Here is a 16,402-nt window from a genome sequence, read left to right as displayed (position 1 = left end):
GGATGAATTGATCCGATTTACACACTTAGAATCATATGCCGAGACTCGGCTTTCGGAAACCGAGATCCGCACAGCCGAACGCTCGGCATTGATCTCAGTTTAACATTTGTAACTGATAATCTCGGTTTGTTCAAGAACTGTCATCTGATGTGTTTAACTGAAATTCTCGGTTAATTAAAACTGAAATATCAGCAAAAAATCAAAACAATCATTTTCAAAGATACCGAGTATTCGGCTTATTTATGTGGTAAAGGTATTTCAAAATTTGGTTTTTGTTGGCGAGCCAAAAAAAAACAATGCTTAATTCACATTTTTGCTGTTCCAACCTGATTTATTTGAAAGTAATGCATTTCGGAATTCCGAATCACTTGGTACAAAAACTTAACTCCAGTCATACTATAATTGTAGAGCTTCGATTTTGAAGCAGGATGTAGCATGTCCGTGTCAGCAAACCCGCCATTGTCAGTCTGCAAAATATCTCCTGATTTGGTCCAAGGCTACGATGTCCAATTTGGAGTTTGCGGTTTAAGATATCCAATTTTATTTTGGAGTCTTTTCATGACTTTCAGTATAGTTCTCGGCTCCGGTTGCTCAGTAGGAAGTGGACAAAGGAATGTCATGATTTTTCTTAAAGCCGAGTATTGATACCGGATCGAAGTTCCTGTGATGGGTGTGACGAAAGAAACAAGTTGTATTCGATATTAATCACTAAACAAAAGGAAAAAACTGTACTTTATCCATAATCACGGCTGACAAATTATCTCGCTACAATAATTGTTTCATTTTAAAAACCTCACCAACAATATTTTTACACACTTTTAACATAAGAACACAGGACTAACAAATTTTCCACTTGTTAATGAAAACAGTATGGCGGATAAAACAAAATGCTGATAATCTCGGCATCACTCAGTGATAAACCGATATGTCAGCATCCTAGACAACTGAAGTCGGCGAAAATATTGTAAACGTTGATGCTCGGCACACGGGTATGCCGAGTTTCGGATAAAACATAATGTTAGCCGAGATTTCAGTTTAAAAATATGCCGAGACTCGGTTATGATTATTATTTAACTGATTTATCAGTAAACTATCTCAATGCTGAGAGAGTTCAGCACTTTCAAAAGTCGAGCTCGTGAATATATTTTAAGTGAAATTCGTCAATCATATGATTTGATTCGCGGTCGAGGATCCACCCACACTTGTGATGTAATTCGTACAAGTAAATTACTTTTCACGTAATTTTTTATGCACTTCTGGTTGTCTGGGTACACGATCTGGATTAACCTTGGTAAGTTCGGCAATTTAGTAGCTAATGGATGGATTTCTAAAAATCTGTATGTTTTTCTAGAAAATGATGAATTCTGTCATATTAACATGTGGTAGATCTGATCCAATAACAACGGATTATTGAAAGTAACTCTTTTCGGCACTCACCGCAACAAAACAACGACGCCACCATATATGGGATTTAACATTGTGACAGCATTGCTGTTCTGTCAAACACACAAGTCTACGGTGGCGCTCCTATGGCTTCCGTAGCGATCGTTTTTTTGTTATTTCAATGATCCATTGCTATACTTTACACTTCACGAAAATTGTGTGATTCTAACTGTTTAGCATGCCTTTGCAAACAAGATCTAATCGAGAAGAATGTGCGCTATCCTTCGCCTGTTAAACCAGTTGAAAGATTCCAATCCATAATTTGCGATCAACCTTCCGAGCAGTTGAGATACTTGTACTTCGTAGTACTATAACAGACAGTCTTTAGCATAATTGGCATCTATCAAGCGCGCCAACACACGATCATTCAACACGTCAAGCACTGTGCATCGCCGTAGGACACTGCTTTAGTCCAAAATGAGTCATCATCGTCCATCAAGTCCAGCTCGACCGCGATAGCGTCGCTGCAAATTGCATCCCATTAGCTCCCATCGCGAAGTGTGTAATGATTGCGGACAGCCTTGAAGCGAGAGTGAAACCTTGTTGTCGGTCGGGTTGCGTATACCTGCCTATCCGTTGAATCACTTTTGATGCTTCTTCACACTGGGTAGGATTGCAATTTTGGGTAACGAACACAAAACGTAATGGGCCAATGATCTTATTCCGTGGGGTGTGTGAGCGTTCCACCTACGTAGTTGTTTAGGAATCGCTTCGATTTGCGAGGAGGCACATGACGGAAACTGTGCGCCATGGTCATTCAATGGGTGTTGCTTCCTTATTGTGTTGTTTTACAGGGTGTCCATCCATCCGGGAAAAGCGGGAAAAACCCGGGAATTCCAAATGGCCGGGAAAAATACGGGAAATACACGGGAAATTGTAGAACACACCGGGAAAAATTGTATTTCGAATAGAAGAATACCGGTTAGTTTCAATTTTAATTACTATGGACGAAACACAAAAAGTTTGAGTGGATGCCTGCCTGATAACATGAACTTCGCATTCTGACTAACTGTTGGTGAAATGTTATAGGAATAGTTAACGGTTTCTAGTATTTGCTATCTGTATCCTTTAAAATCATTGGTTTCCTGGAGAGATTTTCAGTTTTTTTTTTCTAACAATTTATGTTGTTTTTTATCATATTCTTTGTACATTTATGGAAAGATATTAAGCAAATTCGAATAAGATCTTACGAAACATTATTGAAATCCTTGAACATTTTCTGAAAGAGTACTTAGGGACTCCTGAATAGTTTCTTGATGGTTGATAGCCTTCTTTTAAGATGCATATCATAAGATTTTTGCAGAAATCTTAACAAGAATTTAGGTGATAATTGACGAGTTACTTGAAAGTTCTCTAGAAAATCACTGAAATATGAATTATTAGAGGATTGCTAATTAAATTTTTAGTTAATTGTATAAAAGATCCTTAGCCGATTTCTCTTAACATTCTAAGCATATTTCTAGCGGTTAGTGGAAAGCTAAACTGAAAGGATTTCAGCAATTCTCTTGGGAGATCTAGGTGGTTTTCTACTGAAATCCTAGACAGATTCATGAAGTGTTCCTGTTCGGTGCATTCCTTGTGATATGTGGTGAAGCTTTGTTAGGATACTACCTTGGTCCTTATCAGGTCCCTGAAAAGATTTTATACAGATTAAGGCACATTTACAGTGAATTATTCCGGCCATTTTTAGTGAATTTGTTTTGATATCGTTAATGAAATCATGGAGAGATCACTTAGGTATTCTTGGTCAGATTTTTGTTCAATTTTAAACAAGATTTTTGTAAAATTTTTGATGGATTTCTGGGAAGAGATTCTGTTTTGGATATATGTCATTGCATGTCATTTGGATTTTTTAGCAGGTTTCATAAGAATACAATTAAATAGTTTTTGGCGATATGTCGTTTCTGTCAAAAAGATCTCTCCTTGGATCTGAATTCAAGAAAAGTTTCAACCGATCAATAATTTTTCCAGGGATTAGTAATGGGATATATTTAACGAAGTGTTTCTAATGCATTTGTAGATTAGCTGCCAAATATTTTCTTCAACGGATTCGAAAGAAAGATATAATTGATTTTTCGACAAACAATTTGGATTGACAATTGAACATAAAAAACCTGTTCTGAAGGTAACTAAAGTAAACTTTCAGTTTTGATAATTTAAAAAAAAAATCGTTCAAAATATTTCAGCGATTTTCAAATAAATCTTTTATATTTCCCCAAAACTCTTTTAAAAGTCGAACCGTTAACATTTTTAACCTACAATATTTCAAAATAATCATCTAAATTAATTCATACATAACTAAGATCAAGTTTTCCGACATGTTCTATAGTTTTGGACATGTTCTATGGAAAAACGATCAAGTTGCAATTGTTTCCAATAATTTTGTACTGGGTACTCCATAATTAAAGACAGAATCCAGCAATAAAAGGCCAAATAAAAATCGTGCAAAAGTCAAAACTAAAAAAGCAGTTTTCTCTTTTTAAATAGACAAATCGAAGAAAATAAAAACACACAGCTCTTTTATTTGCCAAATAAAAAGGCTGTGTGTTCTTATTTTCATCAATTTATTGTTTTAAAAGAAGAAAACTGCTTTTTCAGTTCTGACTTTTGAGCCATTAAGCGGTTACTGATTTTACAAAACCCTTTAGTGGTTGAATTTACACATCTGTGGAATTTTTTACTCTATTTAATCCAATAATTATACCATTGCAATGGTTTTGCTAACAATGTCCAATATTTGACAACCTATCGTGTTATCAAACAACGTGAAGATTTTTAAGCCTCAAGAATCCCTCATTCAGTCCTCAGAAATCATCAAAAATTTAAAAAAAAATCGTACGAGTTTAAAGGAACCCACATAAAAATTTATCATCGCATTCCAGAAGTGTAATACAATGATAGATTTTCTTGAACATTGCTCAAATTTTGAGCAAAAAAAACTGGTATTGAAAATTAGTAAAACGATGATGGTTATTTTCCTCTTAATGTGTGTGTGTGTGTGTGTGTGTGATACAATCCACCTCCCACTGGCCGGCAGTGCTTTTATGGAAGAAAATTGTATGCATGTATTTAATAATACCCTTCGATATCTTTATATCTGCAGACAATTTTAGCCCAGGAGATGAAAGGTGATAGCTCTACTGAAATTCCAACGACCCATTTCAAGAATGGCAGTAAATACACACACATTCTGAGGTCATTTTCATTTACAGTAAGCCCCGCATAAAAACATCCAGATATCAAATGGATATATGCAATGTTTTTACACTTCCCGAATCGAAAATTATATTTTCGACCTTGGCACGTATTTAGTTTGAATTGGTAATAAGTGAGTAAAGTAAACAATAATAAAGAACGATTTTACCAGGATGTGAAGCAGTTTTTCTCCGTCGCCGCACTGGGGTTTCCGTAAAATACTATACACTTTTCACCGCACTCCACGCGTAACACGTTCGATCCTGACCGCATCACCCGCCCCGCAGGAGCCAAGCGTCGCAGTCAAAGGATCACACACTACTCATGGTTATTTTCCTCTTAATGATGGAAAAACTGCTCGTCTGAAAGTCGAAGGATCATGGTATAAATGTATTTTTATGCATCCGGGAAAAATCCGGGAATTTGAAAACTGATTTTGAATGGACCCCTGAGTTTTAGATTTTGTCATCGATCACGACACTTTTTACACCTTTTGTTTAGTGGAATTCACAGCTATGATAAAACAAGTTGGACAGGAATTGAATTTTGAGAAAATTGATAGTATCTCTCACTTATCGCTCTCTGTAACAATCATGATCCACAACACACAGCTCTAACTATATCGGGAGGATAACAGTGCATGATAAAACCCATCAAAACTAGCTCCAAACCTGGGAGACACTATTGCTATCAGTTGTTCGGGGATTGTTTATCAAGCCAGTAGGGTAAAACACCTATCCTCAATGATAAAAAAGTGAGAAAAATGAGTTTTGAGCATCGCTCTCTCTTTGAGACTCTTCTTCGCCGCTGCTATTTATCCAGCTTGGTACAGCTTGTGAAACATTGCGGGTCTTGGACCGATACAGATGCGATGTTTTTCTTCGCTTGCTTTGATCGTGCTTCGAAACCAATTGCGAACGAATTCTGCAATGTCTGAAGTTGAATGTAACATACATTTGCTGGTTGAACGCCTGCGTTACAATTAGGCCTATTCTGTGAGTCGAGATGACTAGAAAACTAGACTCACTACCATTTGATCAACATTCGTCGCCTCACGTCATCCGATTCGCTGAATAAGCCTGAATGCTTCGTCTAAATATGCAATCGGTCTACGGCTGATTGTCTCTAGTCTTTAGAAAATCCCAAGTTTCCTTAGTCGATGCTTATGTACTTGCTGACTATGTTTCGTTGCTCTGCAGCAAGTTGCTACAACGCTGCTTCTCGATTTCTTCAGGTTAACCAGTTGGATACTAAGGTGATAGCGGTTGGTGAAGCTAACCTGCCTCGGCAGGCTACGCGTGTCTTTTTGCTCCGATACTGATCGATCAAGTAGCGATGTCGATCCAGTAATTCCGGGTGGAGGATGACTTCCGTTCACTGGAGGTCTGACGACTCGACTCAAGCCGGAATAGTCTTTGGCGGTAGATATACTTCGACTAATCGATACTATCCGGATAGGTGCCGAGGTAATTTCCAGGTTCCTAGCTACTCCCGAGATCATTATCGATCTAGTTAACTTTTCTTCGGTTGAGGACCTAGTCGCCTGGTCTCCGATACTGCTATCTGCTGGTCAGGCAAAGCTGAGTTCGGTCTTGGGATTCCGGATGGTGGATGACTTCCGCGCTAGAACTTATTTGCTGTGGTCTTCATGTCATCTTAATCTGCAGTCAATCAAAATCCAGCCTTCCAGAATTCGATTATGCCGATCGATTCCGACGTTTTCACCTTCACCACTTCCGCAGTTTCGTCAGTTATAACAACACATAGGTAACGCCTTCAAGCTCAATGTTGGCTAGAAGAGCGTATTATCGAAGTCACCTTCACTAAACATTGGCCATAGTAGCCCAGCCCTGAACAGACTAACTGAAGTTAAACATTTTCAAACCTTTACTGCTTTCAACGTTAGTATATGCGACCTTGTAATCGATGATGCGTAGAAACTTTATACACTCTCTACAAATCTATTGGCTAGCGAAGATATGCACGGTGGAGGATGATCCTCTGATCATTTTGTAGGCCGCATTGAGAACATTGATCGATCGATAGTTCTCACATTTCAGCTTCTCATTCACACATTTTGGGCATATTACAGCAGCTTTCTATTCCTGCGGTAGCTTTGTATAACAAAACCTTACTATCAGTCGGTGTAGATCATTAGCCAATTTGTCCTCCCGGTGCGGATGATATCCCTAACGTAGTGCCAAGGACAGCAATCTTGGCATTTCCAGATATATTTAGGACAGCGTCGCAGAAGTGTCTACCGAAAGGCTGCTTCCCAGATAGATGAAAGGTGCTGAAGCTGATGTTGCAGTCAAAACCAAAAAAAAAAAACACTATGCATTACAGCGAATTGCCTCTTTTCCCTCTCATAAATATTTTATTTTTACGGATAGCCTCAGCTCCATTGAGGCCGGTAAAGCACTCCTCGTATTTCCTTCGCGAATGCTTTATCGAATCACACCATCACCTTGGTATGGGTTCCTTCACATTGCTCAATATCGGGCAATGAGAAAGCAGACTAACTCGCCAAGGTGGGCGCTATGGAAGGCAATATTTATGACCGTCAAATCGTCTTCAATGATTTTTTTGCAATTGTTCGTCAGCAAACTCTGCTCAGTTGGCAACAAAAATGGGACAATGGTGACTTGGGTAGGCGGTTGCATTCCATTCTCCTCAGGTGTCTAAGAAGCCGTGGTATAAAGGGTTGAACATGAGTAGAGTTTATCAAGGTAATGTGTCGGCTGATGCCCAACCACTACTCTTTGGGATTGCACCTCTATCGAATAGGACTTTCAGGCAGTAACCGATACGGTTGTGGTGCAGGATACATTGACATCAATCATGTGGTGTGGTACTGTTCCGAATACGGCATTGCCAGATCCGATTTATGTGAATCCCTCAGGGCTTGAGGGGAACCAGATAAGGAAGACATTAGAGATGTTCTGGGTAGACTAGATTTCGAATTCATGATGCTAGTTTACGAATTTTTGAAGAAAATGTAAGTCCTTGTTTAATTTCCTACCTTGGTTGTTTTGTCCACTTCGTCCTCCCTTTGGTTTTCACCTGTCCACCTTGTCTTCTCGGAATACGTCAGTCTACCGTTACAGGTTGTCTCGTCCACTATACGGTTGACCTGTAGCAACAACGCTTCTATAGTACGCTTCTGAACGTCAACGAGCATCCTCTATAGGATGCTTCCCCGAAAATTATTGTACTCCCTAACCCATACCAAACCGCGAGTTTTACGGTTCCCCAAAACTATCATAAAATGTTAAGAAGCAAATGTGGTTGTGTAAAAAAAAAAAATCAAATGATTTCGGCTCCGTTATGCCTAATAAATGATTAAGTAAAAAAAATAGGAAAAACCGCCAGTAGATCCTGCTATATATAGACCAATATGCTTGCTGGATACTCTTGGTAAACTTCTGGAGAAGGTCATCTTCGGCAACGGATTACGAAAAGACAGTTCGGATTCCGGAAAAAGACTTCGACGGTGGGTGCTAGTCGGAGAATCATCGCGTGCGCGGTCTCTACACAGAATTCGGGTCCCCGAAAGTTCTGCAAAGCTACTTTCAGAACCGGGTACTGCATTGAAAAACTTCTGATGGAGTCCCTGCAGAAACTCCTAATGATCTCTACAGAAGAACTCCTGATGAAATCCATCGAGAAACTTTTGATGGAATCCTTGGAAGAACTTCTGATGTAATCCCTGGAGGTTCCTGATGAAAACCCTACGGAAACTCTTGATAGAATTCCTGTAGTAAGTCTCGGTAGACTCTCTAAAGGAACTTCTTATGGAAACTCTTAAGGAACTCCGGATATCCCGATGGAATCCTTAGAGGAATTCGTGCTATAATCCATAGAAGAACTTCTGATGTTTCAGAAGGAATCTCTGAAGGAACTTCTGATGGAATCTCTAGAGGAGCTCCTGATGAAATCCCGGGAGGAATTCCTGATAGAATACCTAGAGTGTCTCCTTGTGTTATCACTAGAAGTAATCCTGATGGAATTCCTTGAGGAATTCCAGATAAAACCCCTAAAAGAACTCCTTATCTAATCCCCAGAAGAACTCCTGACGTAATCCCTAGAAGAACTTCTGATGTAATACCTGGAGGCGTTCCAGGTGGAATCTCTTAAGGGACTATTGATGTGATCTCTAGAGAAACTCCTGATGGAATCCCTATAGGAACTCTTATTGAAAATTCTGGAGGAAATTCCTGATAAGATGCCTGGAAGAGTTCTTGATGGAATCTCTGGAGGAGCTCCTTATGAAATGCCTAAAAGAAATCCTTATGCATTTTCTTGAGGAGCTCGTGATATAATCTCTTAAGGAATTCCAGGTGGAACCCCTGAAGGAACTTCTGATAAAATCTCTAGATAGAGTAACTCTTGATGTAATCCCAATAGAAAGTCCGGATGAAATCCCTGGAGGAGTCCCTGATAAGATTCCGGATGGAAATCCTGATAAAATTCCTAGAGGAATACCTTATGATATCCTTAGAAAAAATCTGATGATCCCTAGACAAACTTCTGATGGAAATGCTAGAGGAACTCCTGATGGAATCCCAGGAGAAACTTCTGATGGGATGGAATCCCAGGAGAAACTTGTGATGGAACTTCTGGAGGAATTCTAGCTGAAATCCCTGAAGTAACTCCTAATGTAATCCATAGAAGAACGCTTGATGAAATTCCTAGAGAATCTTCCGATGGCAACCCTAGAAGATACCCTGAAGGAACTCCTGATGGAAACTTTCGTGGAAAACTCGTGTTTAAATCCCTAGAATAACTCATGATCCCTAGAGGACTACGGATGGAATCTTATTGAAATTTCTAGAGGAATTCCTGATAAGATCTCTGAAGGAATTCTTCATGGAATCTCTGGAGGAACTCCTTATTAAAACCCTAAAAGAAATCCTTATGCAATCTCTTAAGGAATTCCAGGTAAAATCCCTGAAGAACTTCTGATTGAATCTCTAGAGGAACTCTTGATGTAATCCCTATAGGAACTCCGGATGAAATCTCTGGAGGAGTTCCTGATAAGATTCCTGATTGAACTCCTGATAGAATCCATAGAGGAACTCCTCACGATATCCCTAAGAGTTATCCTGATGATCCCTGGCGGAACTTCTGATGGAATTTCCAGAGGAACTTCTGATGGAATCCCTAGAGGAGTTCCTGGAGGAATCCCAGGAGAAACTTCTGATGAAACACCTGGAGGAATTATAGCAGAAATTCTTGATGGAATCCTTAGAAAAATTCTTGATAAAATTCCTAGAGAAACTTCCGATGGAATCGCTAGAGGAACTTCCGATAAAATCGCTAGAGAAATTTTAGATGGAATCCCTAGAAGTTACCCTGAAGGAACTCCTGATGAAACCCTTCGTGGAATTCATGATAGAATCTTTAGAAGCTCTCCTGATGAAATTCCTGTATGAACTCGTGTTTAAATCCCTAGAATAACTCGTGATCCCTAGGAAAACTCCTTATGGAATCTCTGGAGGAAATTTTGATTGAGTTCCTAGTGGAATCCTCACAATAACTTCTAATGAATTTTTTTCCTGATGGAATCCCTGGAAAAACTTCCAAAAAAAAATCCCTAAATGAACTCCTGATCCCTTGAGGAATTCCAGGTGAACTTTCGGAAGGAATTTCTAAAGGCATTCTTCGTTAAATCACTGGATCAAATCTACATTAAATTTCTCTAGGAACAACTGGTGGAAACATGAAGAAATTAGCGATGAAACACATTAAGGAATTTTGGTAGAATTCCACAAGGATTTCCTGCACCATTGCCTGGAGGAATTTCTGGTGAAATTCCTGATGACTTTATTGTAGGTATTTCTGGTACGATCCCTTGAGCAATTCCTTGTTGAACTTTTGATGGAATCACAAGTCAAATTGCTTGTGGATTTGTTAAAGAAATAGGATAAAGATTGTGGGAAAACGCCAGAGAAATATAAAGAAACATCTCAAAAGCGCGCATTTGTTATCTCTTTTGTACCTGCTTTAAAAAAAAACGATGTAGCCATGTCTTCTGCCAATTTGGTATCCACACGCGTCCACAGCATTCTGGTGTTCGGCGTAGTGATGTCTTCACCTTTCTTTCACCTCATGTTCATCCATCAAGACACCTCTCTGCATTTCCCTTAATCTACTGCGAATGTGCGGTGACCTTGAAGGAGGTTGCCTTATAGATGAATTGTGTACCTGGATTACCCTCTAAAAATATTCAAAAATCTAGACAAAATTGTAGGAACTGCGAAAAATATCAATATCACTCCGCTTTTCAGAGGCTCATGACCTGCATTAATTTTGATCCAAGTTTCTCTGTGTTCAATGTGCTAATTACCGTTATTTTCATTTTCATCACGACCATTTCGGCTCAACTAAATCCATGACTCATCCCTGCCAAAACACTTCACACCTAATACTGGAAAATTATTTCATTTAGCCTTGCCACCCAACTGTATTCACGAATGACTAACAGAAAGCTTCATTTTCTCTTCCACATTTACAGGTGGCGGCCGATTCTTCGACCCCCGGACCAAACAGAGCTTCAAATTCGACCACCTGCGCAAAGAGGCCCTCGACCTGCAGAACCACGAGTGCGACCACATCTCGGAACCGTGGCGCTCCATGCTGGACATCGAAACGCTAACGTACTGTGCGAACCACTACCGGAACGGATCCTGCTCGGTGTACGGGCGCAGTAACAACGGACAGATCCAGCTGAGCATCTGCATCGAAGATCACCAGTTCCAGCCGAAAAACTTCTGGAACGGCCGGTGGCGTTCGGTGTGGTCCATCAGCTTCCCCGCGTCCGGTGGTGGCACGGCCGAGCTCAAGGGCATGCTGAAGCTGCAGGTGCACTACTACGAGGACGGTAACGTGCAGCTGGTGTCGTCGAAGGAGTTCCGCGAATCGGTGGTCATCACGAACGAAGCCGCCACTGCCAAGGAGATCCTGCGACTGGTCGAGGAGAGCGAACACGACTACCAGACGGCAATATCGGAGAACTACCAGACGATGTCCGATACGACATTCAAGGCGCTCCGAAGGCAGCTGCCCGTGACCAGGACGAAAATCGACTGGAGTAAGATAGTGTCGTATAGTATCGGTAAGGAACTGAAAACGCAGTAGATTTATTAAGGACTTTATTACTATTATTATTATTATTTTCTATGCGAGAATGGGGGATCGTGATGTATGCAGGGGGATAGAAGAACAAAGTCTAGGAAAACATACACAAACAGACACGAGCCTGCTCGCGCCGGTGGGATATGTGCATTCGGGCACGAAGAGGGGGTCGCACTCGTGTCCTCCAGTAGGTATCGCTTGTCATAGTCTCGTCGTCCCACGCCAAGCAGACAGGGGTTAATCTAGCTAGGAGAGAGGTTATGTGCAAGCTAACGAAACGACGCGGAAGGCTAAACACAATTATTAATAAATTTAACAAATTACTTCCGATTGGACGGAAGATCGCACGCAATCAAGCCAATATTCGACGCAGTAATATAGAGGGAAAAAATGTTGTATGTTTTATGATTGGATGCAAGCGACATGAAATTAAGGTAAAATCGGAGGATTTTTGATCATTCAGAGGGTTAACGTCACGTTGGTTTTAAATAAAATTCATTCATTATTTATTTCGCTGTTTCAGAAGTATGTTTCACTGGACAGTATAAGAATCGGAGTAATCTTTATACTTGACTGTTGGTTTCCGTTTGATTACAATCTGTTTTCCTGTCGGCTGAAGATATCATTGGATTGGCATTTTAGAATTTTCTTAGGTATTACTGAATATCTTCAATGAGGAGAGCTCTTGGCGAAACCAAAATAATCTGAATAAGATTCTTCAGACATAGCAATATGGAATGGCTGCTCTGATCTTCTGTGCCTATGTTTTCAATACAATTCAGGTGTTTGTCGTTGTACTGCTCCCACATTTCAACCAAGGTCGGGATTTATTCAGGTGGCGCAGATCTTTTTCCACTGTCCTGCAATGAATCTGTAATGATAGGAGCTTTTGGCGAATTCTAAGCAATCTTTATACAGTTAGTCAGCCAGAACAGTGTTGGATGGCTGCCCAGATCTTCGTTACCAATGTTTTCAGTGCATTTCAGGTGTTTGCCCAAGTACTGCTTCCACCGTTCAACCACCTAGCCTAGTCGTTGAGACATTCTTGTTCTTACTCTTTAACATTTCGGCTTGTTAAAAGACCTACGTTTTCGGCGGTTGTGTTGTGGCGGAATCCATAGTCAAATCCTTTTTCAGTGTACAGGAAATTTGACTCAATTTTGAGTTTGTGACACATACCCAATTATACACAGAAATCAAGTTCCTGAAGTGGAAATATGCAATCCACGTTACTTTCAGTAGTTCACCACTGTAATTGGTGACTGTAACCATCTTCCAATGTGACGTCCATCTTTTCAAAATGCTCAAAAAGCACAAAACTAAACCATAGGATAAACGGATTCGGTCCGCCTAACAAACAGATTCAAACCAGCGTAATTCGGTAATATTTTGTTGAACGTTGTCGTCATCAAAAGATATACTTTTGTCTATAATAGAACTACTGCGCTGTAAATGCATTGCCGTAAGCTGTAAGGATAGTAAAAGTAAAACATATTGAAAATTATAAAAGAACGGAATATAAAGTAAAATCAATTATAGCATACATCAAAAACTCGAATTCACCGACGTTTGGCCTGCAACATAGAATCCTAGTTAAAGAAAAAAAAAAACACTGAAAAACCTCCTTTTCTATTAGGTAGTTAACGATTCTACACGAACACTGACACTCACACATACAGCTAAATCGGTATCCTTGTAGAAACATAGAAATTGAACCATTTGGTATCGTAGAGACGATACAGTGATGATACTTCTATGCCCATTGATTTATGATTATAGTCCAGGTAACACCAAGCACTTAACGCTTCAAACTATCGATGTAGTGCTTGTACAGTGCTAATAAGTAATTTATCAGTTCTATATGAGTACTATATGTCCGATTTAGCGAAACTTAGCACTCCACTTGAATTGAAATCATGATGGCAAGATGATTTGATTGCAGACAGTGGGACTCAGAACTCACTTGCGAGGTTCTTGAAAGTACGAAAATTTTTCGATTAACTTATGTATCACTTCTAGACAATGTTTTGAAGATTCTTTGCGCTTATAGACTGGTAAATATAAATGTCTGAAGCATTCACGTGTATAATACTGCAAGGTCCCATAATTTCACATTCTAGGGTCAAATAGAAATACACCCCTTTCCTCAGTAGTAGAAAGTGGATGCCCAATCCAATCATTAGGCTTTTTAGAACCACCCCGACATCTAGTATTACATTGAAAACTTAAATACTAATGCAAAAGTAGGAGAATCACTAAATTAGCTAAACAAGATATCGGAAAAAATAAGGAGAAGCGAACAAAACACGGCATTGCACCGTTTCGTCAGGACGTAGAAGCGTAATTTTTGAAAATTCTTTCGAGTAGAAAAAATATTCATCAAAATGAGGAAGAATCGCAATTTAAACACATACACATTTTCACACACATATACACACACATGCTGCATACAATAACGATAAATGTGTCGACGAAAGAGATAAAATCAGTGCGTTAACCCCGAACGGTGATCAGAGTCAGATTAAGCAGACGAAGAAAAAGAACAAGCTGAAGACGACAGAATGAAACTTTAAGTGGCAAGCTACCAATTACAGTCACAACAATGACAACAAATACTTCAACACAGTAAATAAGACAGATATAAAAAAGCAAAAATTGCACGCGCAGTAAACCGTTGAGTAATTATGAAATAAACGAAAATTAAGCGAACAATTGAGGAAAAGAAGAAAATGCGATAGCAGACAGACGACAAGGCGAAAATAAAAATAAACTATATAAAATTGAAAAAAAAAAGTAATAAAAAATAATGTATATTTAATTATTATTACATATATATGAAAATTAAATAAAAATTCATATAAAATAACCGCGATGGTGGGGATTTGGTGGTATCCGAAATTCCATTTAAAATAATTGTAGACGATAATTTCACTATTTCGAAATAACCGTTACTTGAAGTTAAAATGTTAGATTGTTAGACCTTAAAACCATAGAGGTGAGACGCCATTTTATTTTGTTACGCGACTATTCAACTGATTCTTCAAGAATTTATACTCAAATTCATCGAGAAAAAGTTTCACGAATTATCGTAGTATTTTCTTCAGAGGTTTCACCAGCAATACTTTCAGGGACTCCTTCAGAAATTATTCTAGAGATTCCTCTACCAATTCTACCATATATGCTTTAAGCGATTTTTTCAAAAAAAAAGTTTATAAGAATTTCTTCGAGATTAGCTCCAGGGAACCCTTACGCACTCTAATGCTACAACCGCTTATAATTTAGACAGGAAATATTTTGAAGATTTTTCCAAAGACTAGTGTCGATGTTCACTTAGTAGACAGTCCCCTATAGTCGCACTAGTGGCTTATCACGGCCGTTAGGCTATGAATCGTCGCAAAATATGTTTTGACATGAAGGTCAGCAGCTATTTATCTATGAACCATTGATGCACAGCGCGATTTTGTTAAAAAAAATTATCGAAATAAATAGTTTTGCTTAAAATTTAAGCCCCCTTGCGCCTATGCTGCCGTGAATCGCAAGTCAGTCCCATCTGCAAAAAGTAGGCATTGAGAAAATGGACTGTGAAGTTTCCAAACTCTTTGGAAAATTCCAGAGGATTGGAACAAGTTCAAATCTTCATGAAACTTTCACGATTTGTTCTTCACTACGATATCTTTCCGAGAAAAATATAAAGATGATCAAAACACGGTTCATTTTTGTGTTATATGGCGCGGAAATTCGTAGTGGGACTGATATGCGATTACTTTTCATTATGGGACAATTTGACTTGCTGTTTTTTCCTACTTTTTCCTAACAAATCCAAATTATATAATAATCTAGTCCAGAATATGTTGAAGAATCTACCCCAGAAATTTTAGATCCTGCGTTAGAATAATACGCAGTTTTTTTTTAAATCATGCTCCGAATTCTGTCAGAACCCGACCTAATATTATTAGCTTGAACTGTGGATGAATCCTGATGAAGCAGATGGTCAGAATGTCCAAAATTTTACAAGAACCGTGCCTAGAATTCCTTCAGAATCTCACTCAATAATCATTTTCAAATGCCACCTAGAATTCTTTTGAAATGCTAAACAGTATTTCAAAAGAAACCTACTCATAATTTTATTATAATTTCGTTTAGTGTCCTGGAAAAATTTTACATATCGTTATGTTGTAATCTTGCCCAGGATTCTAAAAAAAATATGAATTGAATTCGTTGAAAATCCTGGCTATGGAATCCTGGTAAAAAGTCTGTGAGAATATTGCAAATGTTAAGGCTGATTTGCTGCTGACAAGAAAAGTAATCGCCAATCAAGATACGTGGAAAATTACTTGCATGAAATGGTCAATTAAATCACATTTCTTTGATCGCAGTACGCAGTTGAGAAGAAATGTCATTTCAACCAGTGCGCATCGTACCTTCGTGCTGTGCATACACGATTTCTCTCTGCTCTTGTAAGTTTTCTTAAGAACTACCTAAAGCAATAAAACAGTACTTTTTCAACGTCTTTCAGCCAATAAACCGTTACTTTTCAGTGCTACTAAACAGTAATTTTTTCTACTATTGATCCCTACTATCTACTGATTGATCCCTTGTTTGGACCCGTGCCTTCGATTTTTCGTTG

The 16,402-nt window shown here is 38.9% G+C and overlaps 1 protein-coding gene across 2 annotated transcripts in view; it reads left to right on the top strand.

Moving 5' to 3' along the window:
- Window positions 1-14,458, top strand: part of LOC5578596 (F-actin-capping protein subunit alpha) — a 57,906-nt gene extending 43,448 nt beyond the window's left edge. For both annotated transcript variants that reach the window (XM_001656969.2, XM_021842180.1), the window contains exon 3: window positions 11,156-14,458. In XM_001656969.2, the coding sequence (XP_001657019.1) occupies window positions 11,156-11,778 (623 nt within the window). In that variant the 3' untranslated portion in view covers window positions 11,779-14,458. The remainder of the gene's footprint in view (window positions 1-11,155) is intronic.
- The last annotated feature ends 1,944 nt before the right edge of the window (window positions 14,459-16,402 follow it).

This window comes from Aedes aegypti, chromosome 2, assembly GCF_002204515.2.
Source record: "Aedes aegypti strain LVP_AGWG chromosome 2, AaegL5.0 Primary Assembly, whole genome shotgun sequence".
NCBI lineage: Eukaryota > Metazoa > Arthropoda > Insecta > Diptera > Culicidae > Aedes > Aedes aegypti.
Note: the sequence above shows the minus strand (reverse complement) of the source record. Positions and strands in the feature narration are given on the sequence as shown.